Source organism: Glycine soja, chromosome 14 (genome assembly GCF_004193775.1).
Source record: "Glycine soja cultivar W05 chromosome 14, ASM419377v2, whole genome shotgun sequence".
Classification (NCBI taxonomy): domain Eukaryota; kingdom Viridiplantae; phylum Streptophyta; class Magnoliopsida; order Fabales; family Fabaceae; genus Glycine; species Glycine soja.
The window spans coordinates 48286201-48310424 of record NC_041015.1 but is presented as its reverse complement, the minus strand read 5'-3'; the positions used below and the strand labels follow the sequence as shown (position 1 = coordinate 48310424).

General features: G+C 33.1%; 2 protein-coding genes across 2 annotated transcripts; one reads left to right on the top strand and one right to left on the bottom strand.

Moving 5' to 3' along the window:
• Positions 1-288: 288 nt before the first annotated feature.
• LOC114385125 (inositol 3-kinase-like) lies at positions 289-3902 on the bottom strand. The gene is made up of 2 exons (XM_028345105.1): positions 2783-3902; positions 289-774 (listed from the first exon to the last, which is right to left on the bottom strand). Exons 1-2 carry the CDS (start codon positions 3635-3637, stop codon positions 502-504), a joined length of 1128 nt encoding a protein of 375 aa, XP_028200906.1. The 5' UTR covers positions 3638-3902; the 3' UTR covers positions 289-501.
• Positions 3903-17881: 13979 nt separating this feature from the next.
• Positions 17882-23068, top strand: LOC114383631 (vacuolar cation/proton exchanger 3-like). Its single transcript, XM_028343338.1, has 11 exons — positions 17882-18239; positions 18979-19046; positions 19151-19179; positions 19295-19491; positions 20061-20276; positions 21402-21515; positions 21650-21766; positions 21860-21913; positions 22222-22338; positions 22417-22510; positions 22596-23068. Exons 1-11 carry the CDS (start codon positions 17961-17963, stop codon positions 22637-22639), a joined length of 1329 nt encoding a protein of 442 aa, XP_028199139.1. The 5' UTR covers positions 17882-17960; the 3' UTR covers positions 22640-23068.
• Positions 23069-24224: the final 1156 nt, after the last annotated feature.

Genomic DNA, 24224 nt, shown 5'->3' with positions numbered 1-24224 from the left:
TTTATCAAATATACTCTTAGTTTGATATGCAAGGTATACAACATCCAATCAAGATGCTAAAATCTCAAACAATAGCAAGTCAATCGGAGCACATTAAAGATAATTTGCTCTAAATGATAGTGCAATGTTCAGTAAGTTGGGCAAACTAATAGAATTGTGCCATGTCCGGTTGCGGTTGAACGGCTTTTCCAACATATTGTCATCTTTCTTTCTTTATCTTTTTTAGGAAGCGAAACTCATCATAAGAAAAGAAAGAGATAAAAGTGGATATAGCAAGCCATACAAACATGAATGGAATTTCAATCTCGATTTTCTTTTTAAGAATAATTTATTAGTAATTTGGTACAAGTAGAACTACAAATTAGGCTGCACGTGAGACTAGGTGTGGAAAAGGCACCATAAATTGACAGATTCCTGGATGTTAAGAAATCTCTATTTTTGATATGAAAAGGAAGGGCACTGGAGAGTTACAGTGAGATTTGGAACTCCAACCATCCCATATTAGGGTTTACCATCAACGCTTGGAATTGGTTCCTCGTGCACAGAAGCCAGTGAAAGTCTTGTCTTTGCATTATTTTGCTCAAACACTTTAGGAGAGCTTAGCAGATTCCGACCAGATTCTTGAATCTGGCAAGTAATTATGGCTTTGGCAGTAACAAGAGATGCATAGAATTGATCTTGTTCAGGTGGCTTCTGAAACCCTGGCGACTCATCTCTTCTTTCTAAGAAGGGAATATCCTGCAGCTTCCTTTTGTGCATCTCATCCTTAACCATCTGAAAATTTGTATTTTATAAACAAAAGTAAGGGATGGATCATAACATATTTTTTTTGTATTGCTAAGAGGAATATAGACAAAAACTCTCGATTGTCAACTCTTCACAGTACAGGCTGATACGCACACAAATCATTAGATAACAAGAAAACAACACCAATTGAGAGACGACAACAACAACAAAGCCGTATCCCATTGAGTTTGGCTAAATGGATCACTCGACACCATTTGGCTTTGGTTAAAGACCAAAGTTTCAGGGATACAAGTAATATGCTACAAACCATATCTACTCTAGCAAATTGCACATGTCTTTGATCTTGCCATGTGTTTTTTCCAATCTTTATTCAAGTCTTCTTTGATACTCACTACATTTGATGTGCATGTTTTTCTTTCTTAAGATCGACTAAGACCATAGTAAACATAAAAAAGAAGTAACTCATGCAGGTATTTACAGTTAAAATGAATTCAATCACTACAAAGTAAACATACTGCCACCAAATAATAATTAGATTCTTAGGTGGATATCATCAATCATGAACCATGCCTGTGCCATATTGGAGATTGAAGAATGTGAATTATTTTGAACTTTCCAACTTTTCCAAGGCTGTGGGGTTTGAGTTTTATTGGGTATTTTGGTTTTTAATAAAATGGATCATATCCATTCTCCAAAACATTCTTTTTTCCTATTGGAGAGATATTCTGGTCCGTTTTTAGATTGTCAACAGATTGAAACTAAGCTTCCAGAGGAGTAATCATGCTTTTTCTGGGACAGGCATGGGGGGATGAGGCTGAAAGTATACTTGAGCTTCCATTCTTAATATTCTTCATAAACGTTAGAGATATAGGGAGTTAATATGCTTTAAAACAACAGAGATGAAATGCACAATCATAACCTTGTCTTCAAAGATTACAACGACAGTCTAAAACCTATTGCTTATAATACCTTGTTTTTGGCTCTAAATGTGCATTAGAATTATACAATATATAATCAAATAGCTGCAGTCTAAATATAAATTGTTCATTTCCTGTAAAATAATACCAAGGAAAACAAAAAACAGCATTGATAAGTCTGCAATTCTAACATGACATAGCTAGCAAAATCCCTCAATAATAAATAGCAGATAGCATATCCTAAGTTTCCAACAAACTATAACAGTCTGCATGTAGTAGTAACATTGATGACAATGAATTGATTCCCACAAAACAAAATAACCATATTTTTAAATAGAACTTTCATTTATAAGCACAGCCACTTCCCATACAAGTCACAAGTAAAAAGTTGAAATTTCATCCAGTTCCACTTTGCTAACAATCAAATAGTATCATCCTCAAACTAAGAGCTTATTTGGTTGGTGCTACCATGATACACATTCGAATGCGGAATCCGTGGCTGAGATTAATTTGGTCACACATCCCAATCACATTCAACATCTAAATATCAATTCCACTAAAATCTAAAACAAATGGACACTAAATTATTCTTACATTAAAACACTTCCCTGTTTATTTCATTCCCATTCCCGTATAATTGTTAAACTCTCATATCTTCTTCTCTCCCTAGTAATTAGTATATGTACTCACATTGCTTACAAACTTCTGAAGAAGAAGTAGGACATGTAACCAAAGTGGTCCATACAGAAAAAGAACATGTAGCACTCCTAAAGTTTTCTTTCTCAAGGGTCAAATACAATTCTAAATATATATTTTCTTCTAGACATTGCAAGCTAATGATTTAGGGGTATATGGAAAACTCCAAATCTTTGTTTTTTTTTCTATCTAGATTCAGGTATGCAATCGTGTTCCTGTTCAAGTCGGATAAGATCACTATGAGCAACAAATCTTTGTTTTTTACGTTACACCAAAGATATCTCACAACCGTTAGTCAGAGACTAATTCCTTTCCGCTGAATCTTATACTTGGAAAATCTCAAACAAATCAATAACATTCATGTCAAGATTAAATTACTCTATCTAGCCAATTGATGATAAATATGAATGCAAGAAACAAACCTGAATCAAGTTGAAGTCAAGCTTGGGCGGTCCCACTTGCGCCACAGCAATGGATCCAAAGAAGTTCCCCAACAGAGCCGCATCAGGCACGGCCAGGCCCCTCACAATCCCCGCCGCAAACCCGCCGAGAAAACAGTCCCCGGCGCCGGTGGGATCAACCTGATCAGCCTCGAACGGCGCCACCTTAAACGCACCGTTTTCACAAAACACCTCGCAACCATCCTTCCCGTGCGTGACGACCACGCAACACCACTTCCTCACCTCCTCCACGTCAATAAAAACGGCCTCATCCGCAGAAGCCTTGAGAAACGCCACACGCGGCAAGAGGTGGAAGAACCCGCTCTCTCTTAGCGCCACGTGGCTCACGCGACCGTTGATGTTGTCGAACCTGCGAATCAGAGCCTGAATGTCCACGAACACGTGGTCGCAGATCGAGAGCATTTTTTCCACTGTCTCCGGGAGAATCTCACCGCCGACCCCGACCGCGAGTCCGAACCCGAACCGGGGTTGTTGGTCCGGGAGGTCGGTGGGTTGGATTGAATCGCAGGATCGGACGCGGTTCAGGAGGCGGTCCGGGTGGCCCGAACCGAAGTGAGCGTGGAAGAGCGTGGTTTGGGAGGTTGGGATTATTAACGGGGGGTGATTCGATGTGTCGGCGGTGTAGGCGAAGTTGGGGCCCACCTTGGAGACGGTGTGGAAGGGAAGGGAGAGGGCATCGAGGATAACGGAGATGAAGGAGGCGGCGCCGCCGAGGGTCTCGGCGACGGTCTCGCCGTCGCGGTGGAGGACGTCATGACAGTAGTTGCCGACGACGAGGCCGCGCCGGGGAATGATGGGCTTGGAGTCTGTGACCATGAGGGTCGATCATGGGAGGGAAAATACGAACTTTTTTTATTTTTTTTATGGGTTGGGAGAAGAGTTGATGTAAATGCAAGAAGAAGAAGAAGAAGATGAAGAAGAAAAGAGGAATAGTGGTAACTGTGGGGATGTGAGGACGCGCGCCAGAATGAGAATTTGGTGTCACGTTATGGTGGCTGGCTCCAGAGCCGACACCAGGCACCCAAGTATTATTCTCAATATCATGGATGTGTGTGTTGCGTACTCTTTCTTTCTCTGTTTCTCGTTTTTGGACTATTCAAAGATTTGAATTCCACGTCATTCTTGGATACTCTATAGTATCGTGAATAAATATTTCTCCTATTTTTATGAAATCCCTTTTCTAGGGACGAGGGTAATCGTTATACAAGACACTTTACCACTCAATTGTGGATAGAATTGAATCAACTAATTATCGTTGTTCACCTATGACGATTATTAGCATTGATGAAAGACTTAATTACTTGATTATTCTAAAATCTCAATCAATTTCTTCATACAAAGGAGACAAGAATATCATATCAGATAGATCTCACCATCAACTTATTTCTCCATATCTTTCCTTCTTTTTTGTCTTCATTAACAATTAGTTGGATGGTGCTTTAAGATCTAGAAAAAAGACCAAACCTCACGTGCATGGGTGCAGCCAAAGAAGACATGCCGTGTAGACTCGGGATTTGAGTTGCACAAAAGGCATAGAATAGGACATTGGACACCCTTTGTAGAAAGTCTTTCTCTTGAGGGAAGACAATTTCTCAGTATTTTGCAAAGAAAAAGTTTTATCTTCTGAGGAATGTTAAGATTCCAAACTGTAATCCAGTCTCCGGGTACCCTTAAGCTAGCATTGTTAACAAGATTTTTCATAACAAGAAAATAGGTGGATTTGACAGAATATTTACCTTCTTTGCTAACTTTCCATATGATTGTATCCTCATCATGCTCGATGGAGTGGATTGACATAGCTAAAATAAGCTGGTTGTCCCTCTCATTAAAATATCTTGGACAATCTCATTCCTCTAAGAACTCGACATAGTGTCTATAAGTTCACAAACACACATGTCCTCCAATCCATCAAGTGGTTCACTTTGAACAAAAAGGCTCTATCACTTCCTCGGAACCATGGGTCTTTCCAAATGTTAATGTTGTTCACATTCCCAATACACCATCTAAGGCCTTGCTTAACCACCACCCGTGAAGAATAGATGCTACGCCATGTAAAGCTTGGATTGTGACCTAAACTAGATTGCAAAAAGTCCACCTTAGAAAAATATTTAGCTTTGAAGACCCTTGTAACAATAGCATCTTGGTTGAAAATAAATTTCCAACTGTGCTTTCCTAGCATGACTAAGTTAAAGTCGTAAAGATGGTGAAATTCCATGCCACCATGCTCCTTTCTCATAATTAGCTTGTTCCAACTGAGTCAGTTAATTCCCCTTCTTGAATTATTGTTTGAACCTTACCAAAAGGAGTTAAATATCCTTTGAATCTCCTCCTCTAGAGTGGAAGGTAAAAGGAAAGTACTCATGCAATAGGATGAAATAGCTTGAGCCACAAAATTAATGAGTACCTCCATTCCCGCCTTGGAAAGATGTTTGCCTAACCAATGATTTATCTTCTTCCAAATTCTGCCCCTCAAATAGTTGGATATAGCTTTCTTTTTACTCCCAATCATGGAGGGCATACCCATATATTTGCCAGTTCCCAAGCATTTAGAAATACCTAAGAGACTGGAAATATTATCCTTAGCATTGCTAGGATGCTCTTACTAAAGAAGATCTAAGACTTCTGAAAGTTGACCGCAAGGCCAGAGGATTTCTCAAAAGAGTTCATGATTTTTTGAAGGACTTCATCATCCTTATCAATGACTCTGTAAAAAAGGAAACAATCATCAGCAGATAATAAGCGTAAGAGGATAGGGGCTCCTTAACACACTTTGATACCATGGATGTCTCCATTTCCTTTTGCTTTCTTCAAGAGCATTGTAAGACCCTCCATGCATATAATAAAAAGATGAGGTGATAATGGATCCCTCTGCCTCATACCTTTTCTAGGGAAAATAGAATCAATAGTGTCTCCATTAATCATAACATTAAAATCAACATTCTCTATGCACAATCTTATCTACCTTATCCACTTGGTATCAAAACCCATCTTCATCAATAAAGAAAATAAATATTCTCATTCAACTTTATCAAATGCCTTGCTTATGTCGATCTTTAACCAACTTTACCTTTTACCTTGCATTTCATGTGGTGGATAGTTTTTATAGCAACGAGTACATTATCTAAGATGGATTGTCCCTCCACAAATGTTGATTGCTCACAAGAAATGCATTTGGGAAGCAGATTTTTGTGCCTATTTGCAAGGACTTTTGATATAATCTTATACAAAACATTGCATAAAGATATAGGTCTCAGATCAAGCATAAATATGGGATTATACTTTTTTGGGATGAGAACAATATCAATGTTGTTCAAGAAAGAAGGGAATTCACCTGCATTAAGCCAATAATTTGTTGCCATAAAGATGTCATCCCCAATTAAATCCTATAAAATGTTTATAAAAAGTTGGATTGTGGCTATCAGACGTCATTATGCATTTGGAAGAGAGCTTGGCAAAACCCATCTTTGCTGAAAGGAGATATAAGAAAATTATTGTCTTCTTCATTGATCTTAATGTCCACATGATTAATAATGGCACTAACATTAGGATCTCCACTTGTATAGAGATTGCTGAAATATTTGGAGGGAACACCACAGATATATGATCATAGGTTGTAGCACTACTGTCCAAATCATTTAAATGGGCTATAATGTTACGCTTCTTCCTCGCACTCGCAACTGCATGAAAAAACTGGAATTTAAGTCCCCATCGCGAAGCCAAAAGGCTTTGGTCCTTTGCTTCCAAAATTGTTCCTCGTGGTTCAAGAGATTATTCAGATGGTTTTGCAACTCAAGGAAGCGAGAGATAGATGCTGGGTCAGGGTTTTTACAACATAGTTCTAGTTGATGCTTACAAGATTTGATCTCATCTATGCAAATCATTTGTGTGACTATGGAATTTACCAAAGATATCATTTTTGGCTGAACGATCCAAGGCTGATTGGACAATTGTGGGTAGCTCGGGTTCCTCTAGCCAAGTATTCTCAAACCGAAATCTTCTAGCTTTTGGTTTGAGATGCTTGATCTAGCTTCAAAATAATGGGAAAATGGTTAGAGTGACAAGAGATACCATTTAGGAGACAAAGATTTGAAAAAATATCAGTCTATTATTAGGGATTTTCGTGTGGTCAAGTGTAACTAAGTTTTAAAGTAGTAATTAGACTTGCATCCAAGTGATCTCCCAAAGGACTAGTGTATACTTAAACAATTAGGAATTAAAAATCAAAGTTTATAAAAAATATTTATCAATTGGTTGTGTTGAATGCATAAATATAAAAGCTTAAGAATAAAAACAAGTGAAGGGAACAATTAAGCAAAAACGATTACAATAGTGTTGTGAAATTTGATGGTTTGCAACTCTACAAAAAAAAAAAGCGTATTTTCGACTGTCGAAATTTGTCGAAAAAATGATCGTAAGAAATTTTAACCGATGAATTTTTGCTATCCGTCGGAAATTCCTGACAAACCATTTCTGTCGGAAAATCTATTGGAAATGCTATTTTATAAAGAATTATTTATTTCATTTATTTTTCATTTTTATTATTTATCATCAATAATTTAGTAATTATTTTTTGTATTTATATTATTTAACTTCAAAATTTGAATTAACACAAATGTAATTGACGAAATATTCAAATTCATAAATCCAAAATAAAGAGTAAAATAGATCATTAAATTAAATTAAAAATAAATGTAAAAGAAAAACACAATATAATATGTCAATAGTAATTATAAATAAGTGGATTAAACAGCCCACCTAAGCACAAGGAATGTTGAGGAAATTTCACCAACTTTTTAAATTCAATAATAATAATGATATTTTTATTTTATTAACAAATTTATAGTACATGTTTTAACTTTTATTATTTCATTCGTACAAAAAATAGTATTTTATAAAAACTATAGTTAGAACATTTAATGGAAAGATTTAGTTAAAAAAATTGTACAAAAACTAAATTAAAATACATATACTTATAATCTTATAAATTTAATTGCACTAAACCTCAAGTCAAATTTATAATAACTCATTAAGTCTACCCATTCACGAAACAGCTCAACAACATGTCATTGGATCTAAACCTCACACAAGGGGGGAAATAAGCTACACAATAAGTCTACCCCTATGGATTGGTTGTGACTGAAATTGATTTAGAAAGCGACTATTTAGTTAAAAAAAATTTCACTGACCTTCCCTTTGATTAAGAAGAATATGGAAGTAACTAGTGCTTCCCGATTAAAGTCGTAAAGATGGTGAAATCCCATGCCACCATGCTCCTTTCTCATAGTCAGTTTGTTCCAACTGAGTCAATTAATTCTTTTTCTTGGATTATTGTTTGAACCTTACAAAAAAGAGTTAAATATCCTTTAAATCTCCTTCTCTAGAAGGTAAAAGGAAAGTACTCATGCAATAGCTTGAGCCACAAAATTAATGATACCATTTAGGAGACAACAATTTGAAAAAATATCAGCCTATTAATAGGGATTTTCATGCGGTCAACTGTAACTAAGTTTCAAAATAGTAATTGGACTTGTGTCCAAGTCATCTTCCAAAGGACTAGTGTATACTCAAACAATTAGGAATTAAAAATCAAAGTTTGTAAAAAGTATTTATCAATTGGTTGTGTTGAATGTGTAAATATAAAAACATAAGAATAAAAACAAGTAAAAGGAATGATTAAGCAAAAACAATTGCAATAGTGTGGTGAAATTTGATGGTTTGGACAGCCAGGGTTGGACTCGATTTTCCCCTTTATCAATGCAATGATTCCCAAATAAGCCAATTAATCATACATTTTATCTCTGATTCACAGTTGTATTCTAACCCTAATGTCTTAGTTGAGAGAGTACATCTATGCTATTTGGATTAATTCATAATGTCTTTGTAAACCAATCCAAATAACCAACCTTAAGGTTTAAGAATTACAAAGAGCTTAATTGGTATTGACTTATGTATAGAATCAACCCCAGTTAGGTACTCTTCCTCAGTTTTGGAATCAAAGGGGTGTCTATTGATTATGCTTTCAATTCTTAAGATCAAATTATAGGTGATTAGTCTAAAATAAGCATTAAGATAAGAAGAAGAAGAATAATAAGAACTAAATAACTAAATTAATTGGAGAAGGTTACATGATTTCAGGTTCAACTTATCCAACCCCAACAGATGAGGTGATTAGTCGCTTATAACTTGATTATAATTCCAAGAATCATACATGAAAACTAGGTAATGAATCTCCTCTAAAACCCTAGAAAGTAGTTGCCCTATTTCTCAAATATCTTTGCTCAAATCGCATTGACCCCTTTTTCAATCGCATCTCAATTCTTTTATATTCTGATATGGGCTTGGGCCTGACGTGAAAGGCTCGCTTAAGCACGAGAAACATCTTGCTCAAGCGAGACCTTCTAATAAATTTAGTTTAGTTACTCATTATCCTCACTTAATCGCACAAAATGTCATACTTAAGCAAGGTATTGTGTTCTTCCTATGCTCTATTTACCCCACTCAAGCCCCTTAAGGCTTAGGCTTAAGCAAAGGCCTCATGTGAATCCAAGTTTGTTATCTGACTTGGCTTGTTTAAGTGAGCTCAACTGCATCCATTATCTTCATGATTCCTCTCACTCAAATGCTCAGAATGACTCGCTTGAGTGAAGCATGTCGGTGTCTCCTCATTTTGATTATGACTTGCCTTGCTTAATCACACAACATACCACGCTTAAGTGAGAAAGCTCAGTTTCTTTAGCTGACTTAAATTCCTGCAAAAACTCCATAAAACATCAAAAAGTCCTAAAACCTTAAATTCCAAAGTTCCTATGTGATAATTCACAATTCACCCTAATCTTAAGATAAAACAAGACTCAATGTATCAAAAATGTCAGATAATGACTTTAAATCATGTGAAATTAAGATATATTTAGCGGTCATCACTCATTTTTGTGTGACAAGAGCACAATTAAGTTTTTCCTCAACCTAATTAGGAGAACCTTTACTCTTGGTCCAAGTGAAAAGATAACCTATTAAAGGCAATTCTTTTAATCTAGAATCAACAACAACATTCCTGAAGCCATTAATGAGCCAATTCGGGTGGTCAACATGCCTCTTCTTTTCATCATGCGCTAGAAGGTCGTTAAAATCTCCCATAATATACCATGAGAGAGTATTATCACGAGAGAGATTCCTGAGGAGGTCCTAAGAGTATTTTGTTCTTTGTCTTTCAGGAAAACCATAAAAGCATGTAAAACGCCAACAAGGCTTTCCAAGTTGAGAAGCCTTAACATTAATAAAATTTTGTGAGAAATTTAAAAGGGAGCAAATGAAAGGATTTCTCCCGATAAGAGCTAAGCCCACACTTCTACCAAAACAATCAATAGTAAAGCAACAATCATAACCCAAAATCGATTTTATTTCACCAATCCTCTTATGCACTACAAGAGTTTCATAAAGGAAAATAATATCTGGATGGTATGAACGGACAAGGTCATGGAGAGAAAGAACTGCACGAGGGTTGCCCATCCCCGACAGTTCCAAGATAACATAATCATGATTCCAAGCAGGCCTGGCCGAGATGTCCTTCCATTAAAAAAAGGTTCCATAGAAGCAATTTTTTGAGTCTAAGCTTGATTGTCAATGGCTGAAACAACTTCAGAGATCGTGGCACTTTCAGTTAACTTGCCTGCATTAATTACCTTCCTTTTTTTTGTCAGATTTGATGAGATCAGTTTCCACATTATCGTCCTGATTTTCTTGATTGCCAGAATCAATCCCATTTATATCTCCATTTATGGGCTCCTTCACCTCGCAGGTACCTGGAACTGCCGCTGGAGTCGGTGTTTCTCAGTTCAGCCCTAGTCCCTTCTCTCCACAGACGAGTGCCATCATCAATGCTTGCAGAAAAAAGCCTTTCACAGTGGTCTTCAATATATGGCCCAAAAGGCCAGAGTAGTAGCAGAAGACACCAAGTTTCTCGTACTTGAACAAAACTTCTTTTGCTTCTCCACCTTGCTTACGAATCTTCTTAGTGCGCATGAGTGATTGTCTAACATCAATAAGGACACAAACTCACATATACGAGTGGGATAGACCAGAATTGTTCTTTTCCTCATAGTCCAAGAACTCCTTGACATAGTTCGCAATGCTTTGCTCTACCCCCATAGTATTGAATCCAGAAGGCACTTTGAAAAGAGGTATCTCCTTCGGGATCTCCACTTCCTTGATGAGGCTGAGGATGAGTAGATGTTTATCAAACGACTAGGGTCCTCCTTTGATCACAAACTGCATACCACAATGATGAAAAAACTTGAAGAGGAATATTCAATCTCGATTTCCTGGATTGTAACACCTCTCAGAGGACCCTAAACTTCTACCATCCCTTATTCATAATTAACACGTATATATCATTTTGTTACAAAATGACCCACCAGACAAAGCGATAGGTTTGGTTGTTCCTCGTTTGTGACTTCAGTGTGGATGAATAGCTCTTCCTCATCATCAACAATTTTGAGACCCTTCAGATTGATAGCTTCCATGATGGTAAAGAGAAAGATCAACGAGAACAAGAAACGAAAACAAAAGCGTCTCACATGCATAGGAGCCCTAGGAAGGAAACCCTAGCAAAGAGAGAAAACTTCTAACGAGAGAAGGAAAAATTATTACAAAAAAGTCTTTTTTGATTATTTTTATATCATGTAACATATTATTAATTGTTATCATTGTGAAAAAGCATTGTTTCTTTCAATAAATAAATAAGGCGTCGTCTTTTATATACAACCTATAAAACACCGATACCAACATAAACATCTGACACGATACGGACACAGACACATAAACACCTGTAATATCCAAAATATATAATGTATTATGGATGTTGTGTCGATGTCGGACACTGACACGAATGCGTGTCAGATATAACAAAGGACAAATGACTGAAATGTGATTCAATTTAGAAATCTCAACCTTTTCAGAAGTATAATTAATTAATTAGTGGTGTAATACGCCCCGAAAAGACTAGTGGGAATCTGATTCCAATTAATTTGACCCTTTTTCATGGATTTTTTTAACTTTAGTTTCCCACTTTCCTCTTTCCTTCTCTTTCTCTCCATCGATGATAATTCAGCTATTCCGCCGTCATTGGTTGTGTGAAAATGTGAAGTAGTATGAATTTTGCGGAAAGATGTATCTAAATTTACAAGGACAAACACAAGACAAAGACTGCAACGCCATAAATCCACATACATAACTCCTTTTAACAATTGCTGTTGCAGGCAACTTTAATCGTATATATTGGAAGAATAAATGAAAATAATAATTTAGATAAGTAATTAGGAAAGAAAAGGATTATTTTGTCGTTTCATTTTATAGAACTAAGACAGGATTTTTTTTTCATGCTCTTGCTAACCCCTTTTATTCTCTTTATATTTATATTATCAAATATACCCTTTATACCCTATTTTTTCACCACATCTTAATTATTCTCTAAACCATATTTTTGAGCCTCTCATTTACTCCATATTCATTATTCTTTAAATCCTAATTATGTAATACCGTATTTATCTCTACGTAGCACTCCATTTTAAAGTACGTTTAATGTCAACTTCATTATTAAACGTTTCACTTGGTATGTGTCATTCCTTTTAGTGACAACTTTAAATTTACAAACTAACAAATAAGCTTCAATAAGTTTCACAATGTATTATGGTAGCCTCTCAACTTTTAGTTTTTTTTATAAAAGACGCGTGCATTCAACTTTCAATTTTGGTAACGCGTTTAGTGATTTAAGGTGGCGTACGTGTTCAATTTTGTTTTCTTTTATTGCTAAAAAAATACTTTATAGAGCAACATATCCCAATTACAGAAAGTACTTTACAGGACTATGCATTTTTGGTTAAAACATAGTTCCAACAATTACTTTCTGAAATCACGTATTCTGATTCCAAAAATTACTTTCTAGAATTGGGATATGCTATTCCAGAAAGTAATTTCCTGTACCTTTTAATGTTCTTTTATCCAATTACAATTTTATTTCATTTATAATTTCCTTTCTATTTATATGTAGACATGTTACGAAAAGGGGGGGGGGGGGGGGTTCGATGAACAAAAGGGATGTAAAACAGAGTTTAGAAGAATAATAAACGTGGGGTGTAAAAATAAAGTTAAAAGGGAATAATTGGTAATAAAATATATTAAGAAAGAGGAAAGGGTGTACCTAGCACTCTTGGGAAGTATATGTACGAGGCTTCTAGGATCCGCATCTCATTTTGTCACCTCTAAATTATCACATTTTTAATTAAAATTAATTTATTTAATTACAAATTTTACGTGATCTTTAATTAATAAAAAAAACGTAGAATCTATAAGTAAATAGACACTAAACTGTTAGTTTTATTCTAAGGATTAAGAAAGTATCACTAACATTCCTTTACAATGAATTATAAAATTATTATAATTTTAAAATTAATAATTATTATTTTATATTTTATCTTTTGACGTATATGACGTTTTTTGGATAAAAATATGTGATCTTATGTGCATTGACGATTTCACCTTTTTTCCTTAAAAAAATTTCGATAACAATTAAAATTAATTTTTTATTGATTTGGTGTAATTTCAAACTTCAAGTTTAGAAATAGACTTATTTCACACACATACTATTTTATTTTAACTTATTTGTAATTTCAAACTTTAAGTTTAGAAATAGAGTTATTTTTCAAAATATGTAATTTATACACACATTCTTAGTTTTATTGTTACTGATTTTCAACCACCCACTTGCACCCTATTTTTTTTTAATTATTTGGTTCAATTTCAAATTTTAAGTTTAGAAATAGAGTTATTTTTAAAAATAAATAACTTACACATATTTTTCACACGCATACATATTTAGTTAGATACATAGATAGAGGATTTTTTCTTTTTTTTAAAAAAAATAGATAGAGGAAGTGTATGGTGAGATACTCGATTATTGTGATGAATGAAAATTTTAAGGATAAATAATTACTTGAGTTCCTCTAGTTTGCATTTAATGACAATTTTGTCATGTATTACATAAATGATTAATTTAGTTCGTAAAAATATAAATGTACCAATAATTTAGTTCAACCATTAAGTTGTCTATGTTTGTTTTTAGCAACATGGCGAAGGACGACATCGACTTGACAAAAGTGAACTTCACGCATTGTGAACTAATTTGTCAATATCAATGGTAAATCTCCATTTTCCACCCTTTGCAGTGTTAGTGGCCAACAATGACGATATGTCGGAGGATGGTGGCATTTTATTTATGGCTGCCATTACAAGAGGATATCTCCATGTGCATTGAAGACTAGAGGCGATTTTGTAAGATAAGGTCACAATTTTGTTACTTTGTTGCACTATAGATGTGTGAATGAAAATGTTGTGTTTGAATGCTTTTTTAATTTCCTCATTGTATAGCACATTGGAGATATTGATAGAAGGTGTGTTTGATGTTGTTAGTGAGCCATTAGTTGACAACACAAACAAACAAGTGCTTGATGGTAAGGATGCGGGTGTAGATGATTGTATTTGTATTGGAGATAATGTGCTAAATGAAATTGATAAGATAGCAAAAAAAATTACTACTTAGTGTAGAGACAATGATGGTGGTGTGGGTAATGTGGAAGAAAGAGTTGTAGTGGCTTACACATCTGCAAAGGTTGTTTATCCTTTATATGATATTTCACTTGATTATGGCAATCTTAATGTAAAAAAAAAAAGATATGTAACAACTGAAGTACTAACTAATTTCTTTGGTAATGTTGGGGATGATAATCAAGATGACGAGGAGAAAATTTAAGACCAATGGATGATAATGATGGAGACTCTCATGATGACATTGAAGAATCTTTTGATGATGATGAAACCCATCTAGATTTTGTCATCAATGTTTTTGGTGAGTACTTACTTTTATAAATGTTGTAGACCATTTTGTCATTTAGTTACAAATGTTAGGAGACCAATATGTGGCTGCATAACAACCTATTGCAAAGATGGGGGAGGATAATGATGGAGACCTGGGTTGATGACATTGAAGAATCTTTTGATGATGATGATGATGAAAGAGATCTAAATTTTGTCATCGATGTTTTAGGTGAGTGTCCACTTTTATAAATGTTGTGGACCATTTTGTCCATTAGTTACAAATATTGGGAACCAATTTGTCGCTGCATAACAACCTATTACAATGAAATTAGAAAGAACCAACTCTTTAGGAAAATAGTCATAGCTTCGCAAATTTAAAAACCAATAGTTAAAAAATAAGTATCACTGACATTTTACTCTAAGAAACTATTGGTTGGCATGACACATCACTTACACACGTTGATTTGTCTTGTTAGCAACATGGAGTTCACTTCCACCACGTGGATTTGCCATGTCATCTTTTACATGCCATGTCACCAAAAAATATTAACGAAAATGAAGATTACTAGGCGGTTAAACTAAATTGTTAGTATATTTACACTTTTGTAGATTAAATTAATAATTTCCATAATATAGGGATGAAATTGTTACCGAATAAAAATTACAAGAATCAAACTGATGTCGCTAGAAAACATTAACAAAAATGAAGATAACTTGACGGTTAAACTAAATTGTTAGTATATTTATATTTTTGTTAACTAAATTAATAATTTTCATAATATAAGAACAAAATTATCACTGCAAACGTCAGGAATGAACATGGTTATTTATCCAAATTTTAATTATGAGGAATAAATACAAATATTTTCTTTTCGCTAAATATATATACACCCATATCTTATAACAACTTTGATTATTAAATTGTGACTAATATTTATTATTATACTTTATCTCTTAACAGTTGTTGACTTTAGTCAAGTCAAATGCAAAAATAGTACCCCTTACAAGCTACATCATCCTCATTTTGGGGGAAATTATGGAAGTAATCTATGATCTTGCTTCAAATCACTTAAGCTTCATAAAATAAGTTACAAATTGGAGCATAACGATTATTATTTTTAATAAATTCCTTAGTTTTCCCGGAAATATTTAAAAATACAAATACATTTAAAAGTAAAAAAAAAAAATGTAATGGACGTATCCCCTTCACCCAAAGTTTTTTTTTAAAAAAAAAATTATAACCCGAATATCGGATTGAGGGTTTTAACATGTCTACATTAGAAGAATATAATAATCAAGATATATATAAGAAAAAAGGTAACATTCCCATCTTGTTGATCTACATGAACAACAAGGTTGCAGATATCCTTGAGATTAACCTAGAAGAAGTACATGTTCTTCCATGGTAAAAACGACAAATTGGTAGGAAACTTCACACTGAACAAGTTATTAAAATGTCTTTGAGAAACACAAACCAAATTGATATGTAGGAAGTACTGGATATTTGGCAGCATCAGCGTGTGTATCTAGCTATGATTTAACAAAATCCGATAAACGATGAAAAATATAACTGTACGGCTCTCTTGTTGAAAATTCCCAGGTTGCCCCTGGCTATGCGGTTTGCCAATGCTTATTGTGTTATTTGCAATCTTATATACGATCATAATGATTTACTTTAGAATTCACTTGTGAATGGATGAATAGCGGTGTGGAAATTATTTTGTATTGGTTGGTGCATAATTAATTTTCTCTTATTTGAATTTATAGTATAAAGTTAAATTAATCATATCCTAACTAAAATTCATTTAATAGGTAAAATTTATTCGTTATAAATAATTTTATTGAATATTTACGACACTTAGGTTGAATTATCTTTCTGAAGTATAACTAAAATAAAATTTAGGTAAGAAAAATTAAAACTTTAGAAAAAGGTTTAAATTATATTTTATTAGGATATTTACCAAAATAGTGAAGTTTTTCTTGGAAAATAGTAAATGTCTACCGATTATGGGATAAATTGAAGTGGAAGGAAGAAATAAATAAATAAAAATAGAAAAAAATTGATAAATGGTGCGAATCGTGCTATGGAAAAAGAATAAAGATTTATTAAAAAAAATAAAATGAAAGAGAAAATGAAAGTATGTGATTTTAATAACCTATTTTATGTGAGTTTACTTGAGAATTCAGAAGTTCGGCCCATTTCCAAATGGAGCTCCCATGGTTCTGTCCTGGGCCTGACATTAAACTATTTTTTTGGAGTAAAATTGTTTGTGGTTCTTTTTTTTTATTATTATTTTTATCTAGAACTAGGACTTGCTGAACGAAATGAATTGCAAATAATTTTTATCATTAGTATTTAAAAATCTTATATCATCATTGAGCATAAAGCTAAAAACCAATACTTATTTTTTGTTCTGTAATGTTCATAGGTAGACTAGTTAATTATACCTTTTACACAAAAAAAAACCCTTAAAAAATTCAATTACTGCTCTATCAATATTATTAAAACAAAATAATATATGTTTGAATTCTTAAATAAGTTGATTCTAATAAAAAAAAACAAACAGTAACCAATTTATCTCACGGATGAATTTCCCGTTGTCCCGTGCAACGTAAGCAATGCAATGCAAAATGCGAAACTATATAATGCCAAAAAATAAAGGACATACTATACACACTAAACTGAAATACTAGTGGATAGATGTACTAAACATAGGAAGATTCATGTTCCAACGTTAATGCATTATAGGCAAACAATTCATGCCTCAGATCAATCAAGTACGAGATTTTCACCCTTCTTACTTACTACTTGTAATTAGTACATGATTTCTTCTTCTTCTTTGTTCTCACTATCAATTTCATTTTTACGTACTGTTTATCTTATTATCTATAACAAAAGTTAGAGTTCACCGATTCCCAATTTCCAATGAACATACCAACACATATCCACAACAAATAATAAATCACATTTATCACCTATACGTGGCTCAAGCAAGCAAGAGGGTTAGGAAAATTCCGAGAAGCTTCATTGCACTACATGACTACAGACATTGGAAAGCCACCATGATACCTTGGTTATGTGTATACAATGAAAGCACCAAAACATTTTTTCCCCCTATAACACAACTTATTGTACTCCATAATACATTCATTTCAATTCAATTCAATAATAAGCTTATTGTCCTACATATTTAAGCTCACTTACACTTCACCACCCGAATAGAGAAAAGAATTAATTCTAAGGCATATTTTTTTTTTCACTCTCAAATTAATGCACATGAACACCTACTCTGAAGCCACCACATCACAACCAATGCCACCCACCATGGATGAAGATTTGGAGAACAACACGGAGGATTGCAACAATGCAATGACTCCGATGGTGAGAAAGAAGTCAGAACTAGTTGTGGTCACAAATAATGACTCTCGTTTCCAAATGCTTAGAAATTTCATGACCAATTTGCAAGAGGTCATCTTCGGTACTAAGCTTGTGGTGCTTTTTCCGGCAGTCCCTTTGGCTGTTGTTGCAAATTTTTATAGCTTTGGAAGGGTGAGTACCATTCATGCAAACTGTGTTGTTATTTACTATTCAATTTGCACACATGCTATTGGTTATTAGTTGTGGTAATATATCTGAATTGAACTAAATGCTTACTATCTTTCAATATCACTTAATTCACGCACGTAATCTTTTTACACAACTTTGCACCAAATAATTGATTATAATTTTTGTTGAACTATATATATATATATATATATATATATATATATATATATATATATATATATCATTAAGTATATTTTATAAGAGTTTAATGTTAATACAAGACATTCCTTCAAATTATAGTTAATATAATTTTTAAGAAGATAATTTTGTAAAAATTAATAAATTTATCATATATTATAATTTATGATTGAATAATTCTACTGCAAAATTTATTTTCTCATTTTATAAACTACTTTTATTAACAAGTATTAAAATTATTAAAAATAATGTGTAATATTTCATTTTTTTAACTCTATAATTTAATTTTTTTTATTACTGAGAGAAAATAGTCTATATATTTGGAGTGTATTTGTTTTACATTAGATATATATGATAAATTTATTAATTTTTACACAATTATCTTAAAAATCACATCTACCATATTTTTTAATTAATTAACAATACAATTAAACTATACTACCTATTTTGCATTAAGTAGTTTATAGAAAGGGTTCATCATATCATATAAGTAATTAAATCTGCTTTATTCACCAGAAAATCTAATTGCATTTTTGCCACGTAGCCTTGGATTTTTGCTTTCAGCCTACTTGGACTTGCTCCGCTAGCTGAACGTGTTAGCTTCCTGACTGAGTAAGTTTTCTGTTTGCATGTCATCTCCTAACTCTACAGACTTAGTACAATTTTATATATGTTTCTAACTTCTTTTTTAATTCTTATTACTCAAAAACTTCAAGGCAAATTGCATATTTCACCGGCCCAACAGGTACTATAGAACCAAAATTCATTATGCACAGAGATTTACTTTGCATATTATAGTGTGTACGTGGTAAAAAAAAATTAACCAATTTGGTTTTTGGTTTGTGTGGATGTTAATTCAGTTGGAGGGCTTCTGAATGCAACATGTGGAAATGCAACCGAGATGATCATAGCATTATTAGCACTTCACCAGAACAAAGTTCATGTTGTGAAGTTGTCTTTGCTGGGTTCCATTCTCTCAAACCTTCTCTTGGTTCTTGGCAGTTCACTCCTCTGTGGTGGTTTAGCCAATCTTAAGAGAGAACAAAGATATGACAGAGTATGTATCAATTCCTAATTAGTTTGTTCAAATTTTAAAAATAAATATAATATGCACAAAAAATATTATACCATCATTTAATTATAAATTTTCATGTTTAATTAGAGTATTTACTATGTATGATTACTTGTTTTGTTCATCTTAATTTTGTGTCTTACAATGACACAAATTTAAATATTTTTCACTCAAATATTAAAGATCCTAAAAACAAATGTTTAACTTATTTTTTCGAATCTTAAAATTTGTTAATTTTTCTCTTTCAGAGAGAGCTTAAAAGAGGTAATTTTATTCATAACAAAATTTTAAACAATGTTGCTTGTATAAGCCATGCCAACAAGCCACGTGTTCCAATAGTAAATTTTGTTAAACATGTTTAACTTGAAAGCAATCTTGGTATATAAGCAATGACATTGAAGATAACCTTAGTTGATTTATATTAACAATAATTTTTTGATTGATTGATCGTATAATTTTTTCACACATTGCATAGAAATTAAATCCCAAATTGAATTAACTTCAGTTCATCCTAATTTTTTCCTAATTTTGTTATTTAATTATTGAATGAACAGAAGCAGGCAGATGTAAACTCACTGCTTTTGTTGCTGGGGTTACTGTGCCATTTGCTGCCATTGCTATTCAAATACGCCTTAGGAGGAGGCAATCATTCTATAGCCACTAGCACTCTTCAGTTGTCAAGAGCAAGCAGCATTGTTATGCTTCTAGCATATGTTGCTTACATCTTCTTCCAATTGAAAACCCATAGAAAATTGTTTGATGCACAAGAGGTGATGATGATTATTGATAATTTGGCATTTACTGTTTAGGCACAATTTATTCATGTTTCATTTTTACTGCATATAATTATTACATCATTTCTGTAAATTAGAGAAGTATATATATATACCCCCAGAAAAGTATGTAATAGTTAATTAATTATAAGCTAAAATAAATATTTAGATAGGATGGTTACCGTAGTTTTTCAATACAATAACTCTACCACACACACTACTACACTCTGTCTCTTTCTATGGAAATAGTGAAAGAAAATAGAAACGATGAGTCTTTGCTTTATGCTTTACAAGAGAAATAGCAACGAGTGAAATTATTTTTATGCAATCTGTTATCACAAAAGCTTCTCCGAATATTGGTCTCTCTTTTTCATTTTTTTTGTCTTAATTTTTCAACAAAGTAAATAAATCTTTTTATAACATTAAAATTTTAAAATTAATTTTAGTTTTAATTACATAACAAAGTGAATAAATATTTTATAACATTATAAATTAAAAAAAATATAGGAATTATAAAATAAAAAATAATTTTATGCTAAGAAAAAATAATAGAGTAAAAAAATAATCCATTAATTAGTATAAAAATATTTTTCATATAATTTATTTATTTCGTTCCACTCGTACAACTAGGCAGAGAGAAACTTTTTCAAATTTTTTCTTCTTATTTTTATCTATCCAAAACCTTTTTATTTCTTTTCTTTCGATTCATTTCTAATCCAACCAAAACAATAATGTAGGAGAGAAGCGCGGTGATCGAGCCAATGATTCAATTTCTAAGAAAAAATCGATAAAAGTACCAAAGAAAAAGTTGAATTTGTAATTTATCCATATTAGCGTTTCACCCGTGTATAACACGGCATATGCTATTGCTTGGTTATGAAATGATACAGGTTCACCAGTATTTCTATTTTTTTAGGATATGTCTTAAATATATTATAATCTTGTAACTCAATATAGTATAATATTTGTATATATAACTTGTTTACCATTAACCTTTTCCCTGATCACATTTTCAATAGTTAAATTTTAATATATATTGTTAGAACAATAAGATATATATGTGAAATATTGAGTATGCAACCACTTTTAATTAGGTGTGGGGTTTGATTCTGTGATCTGCAGGTGGACGAAGAAGAGGAAAAGGCAGTGATAGGATTTTGGAGTGCATTTACGTGGTTGGTGGGTATGACATTGGTCATATCTCTGCTTTCTGAATATGTTGTGGGAACTATTGAGGTATCTATATATGCATAATATTTAATTAACCATAATTAATTAATGATTATGATGATAATCATTAAGAATTTCAATGGCATGAGCCAAGCATACATTGGATTAACGGGTTATCAATTTTTTTATACTTAAACTAGGCTGCTTCAGATTCTTGGGGCATTTCTGTAAGCTTCATTAGCATAATTTTGCTGCCAATTGTTGGAAATGCTGCAGAACATGCTGGTTCAATCATATTTGCTTACAAGAACAAGTTGGTACGTACGGTTTGTGAATTTGTATGAAGGCTTAAGTTTATGAATTGGCTTTAAAATTAATAATGGCGCTAAATGGTTAATTTTATCACGCAGGACATATCTTTGGGTGTTGCCATGGGATCTGCAACCCAAATTTCTATGTTTGTGGTAAGGCTGAATTATTAGTATTGCTTATATTACTCCAATTATAATTATCATATAGTAGAAAAAAGATTATCTGATTAATCATTTTTTTTCCACTTATATCCTTTATAATATTAATGGTGGACATCAAAATCTAAGTGAATTAATGATGTTATAAGATTAATTTTATAAAATTATTATTTATTGTTTTTTTTATATGTGTTAAATAAACAATTATGTTAGGATGGAGGGATACATCATCATGCTTGGAATAAAGTTTATATAGTTAATTACCAACAGATTTTGATGATCTAGTGACTAATCAATTTCAGGTTCCATTAAGTGTAGTTGTTGCATGGATAATGGGTATAAGAATGGATTTGGACTTCAGTCTTCTTGAAACTGGATGCCTTGCTTTTACAATTATAATTACAGCGTTCACTTTACAGGTATGCACAATGCCTTCTATATATGCCATCTTCTCTTTTCTTTCTGTTAATAATGTGATTTGTTGTTTTTCCTTATAGGATGGAACTTCACACTACTTGAAAGGAGTGATTCTTACACTATGTTACGTGGTCATTGGTGCATGTTTTTTTGTTCTCAAAACTCCTCTAATTGGTAAGTATGCATGCATATATTGAATCAATATTTGAGACTTTTAATAAAGTAATCATTGAACTTACATGGTTTTAATATGTCACAGGGCAATCTCCTAAGGCCAGTTTTGGAGCTAAAACCATCCTTTGAAGCCATCACCACTTAAATGATTTTGTTTCCGACACTAAGATAACCAATGTCACCCTATGGATAACTGAACCTCGTCTCAAGGATCAATTGCAGAGATGGATATTTTTATTCATGGTGGAGATTGTGTGCCTATGACTGAGGCTTTGGGCAACATCATAAAATATATAAAAAAAAATAGTGACTTCAATGCTTTATATAATTCTTTCTTTGTAATAAGGTTTAACAATGACGCTTTGGGTGTGAAATCGCGTCTACGTGTTCTTTTCCTCTGTTTTAATTTTTCGTCATGCCTTCTTACTCTTTATAGATATTATAATTTTCCATGTACTTCATTCATGTTCGCACCACTTTCATGTACCAATGAATAAGAATTTCTTTTTGCATAGGATGTAAAAAATATTTCTTAATAAAATTGTCCTTGTTACAATTTTTATATCTCTATTACGTCTCTCACAAGTAATAGTAATTATTCATAAAATTGCACATCACGCAACTATTAAATAAAATTGCTTTGGATTTCATTTAATCATAAATTATGCTTTAATTTTTGGATGGGGATAAACAACTATCAATATGCGGGCCTTAGTTGTGTCATGGTCTGGATTTGGGTTGTAACCGTGGGTTTGGTTTTTGCTTATGGAGCTTGGGAGTTGGTATTGACCCCAATAGCTTTTTCTATTGGCTCCTACAATCCTTTAAAATTTTAAGATTATTCTTCTCCAAAAAGTATTACAATATTATGTTTCAGCTGCATAAAAAGGGGTGTGAATTTTTTGCACCAAAAATCAAGATTCTGTTGGACAAATGCATAGCAGAATCGTGACTCTGTTGTGCAAAAAATTTGCACTTCCTTTCATGCATGACAAATGGGAGGACACATCACATGTCGATATAGGACATGACGCTCTCACCAACCTTGGATACAACTCCGCTCTAGTTAGGAATGCCACGTGAGGCTTATGAGTCCCTTGATCTAATCGAAAAATGTCATTAGTCGGGTTATTACCACTTAACATTCCCTTCGATTCCTTTAAATCGTTTGGACCATCTCCCAATATACCTATTATGTGTCATCCACCTTCTCTTAATGAATCCTTACTCATTTTTCATGATGAAAAGTATGAATAATGATTGTGTTGGTACTTGTAAATAGACATTAGAGGATGTAATCCCACTGTATAGGCGTATGCCCCAACTCCCAACACAACAATCACTCTACCTCGTTCTTTCATCCTTTCCTCGTGATGCGTGTCAATCCTTATGAAGTCCCTGAATGGAAATATCCTCCATCATACACACAACACAAACATAACAAGAGAAGAGGAAAATTAATCCTTTTTCCTCTCTAGGATCGTCATCAAAATGTCCCTTTAGTGGACATGATCACTTGTACATTCATCACTACCAATCCAAATGTTAATTCATCACAAGACATCCAAATAAAATTTGTCAAGGGTTGGACACTCCCATGCCAAATCCCAAAACACAAGAGTTCATGATCAATATCATAACAGTTCATATCATGCAACATGTCTTACCAAGTGGTTACACTCACTTAGTTTTACAACATTTAATCACAACAATT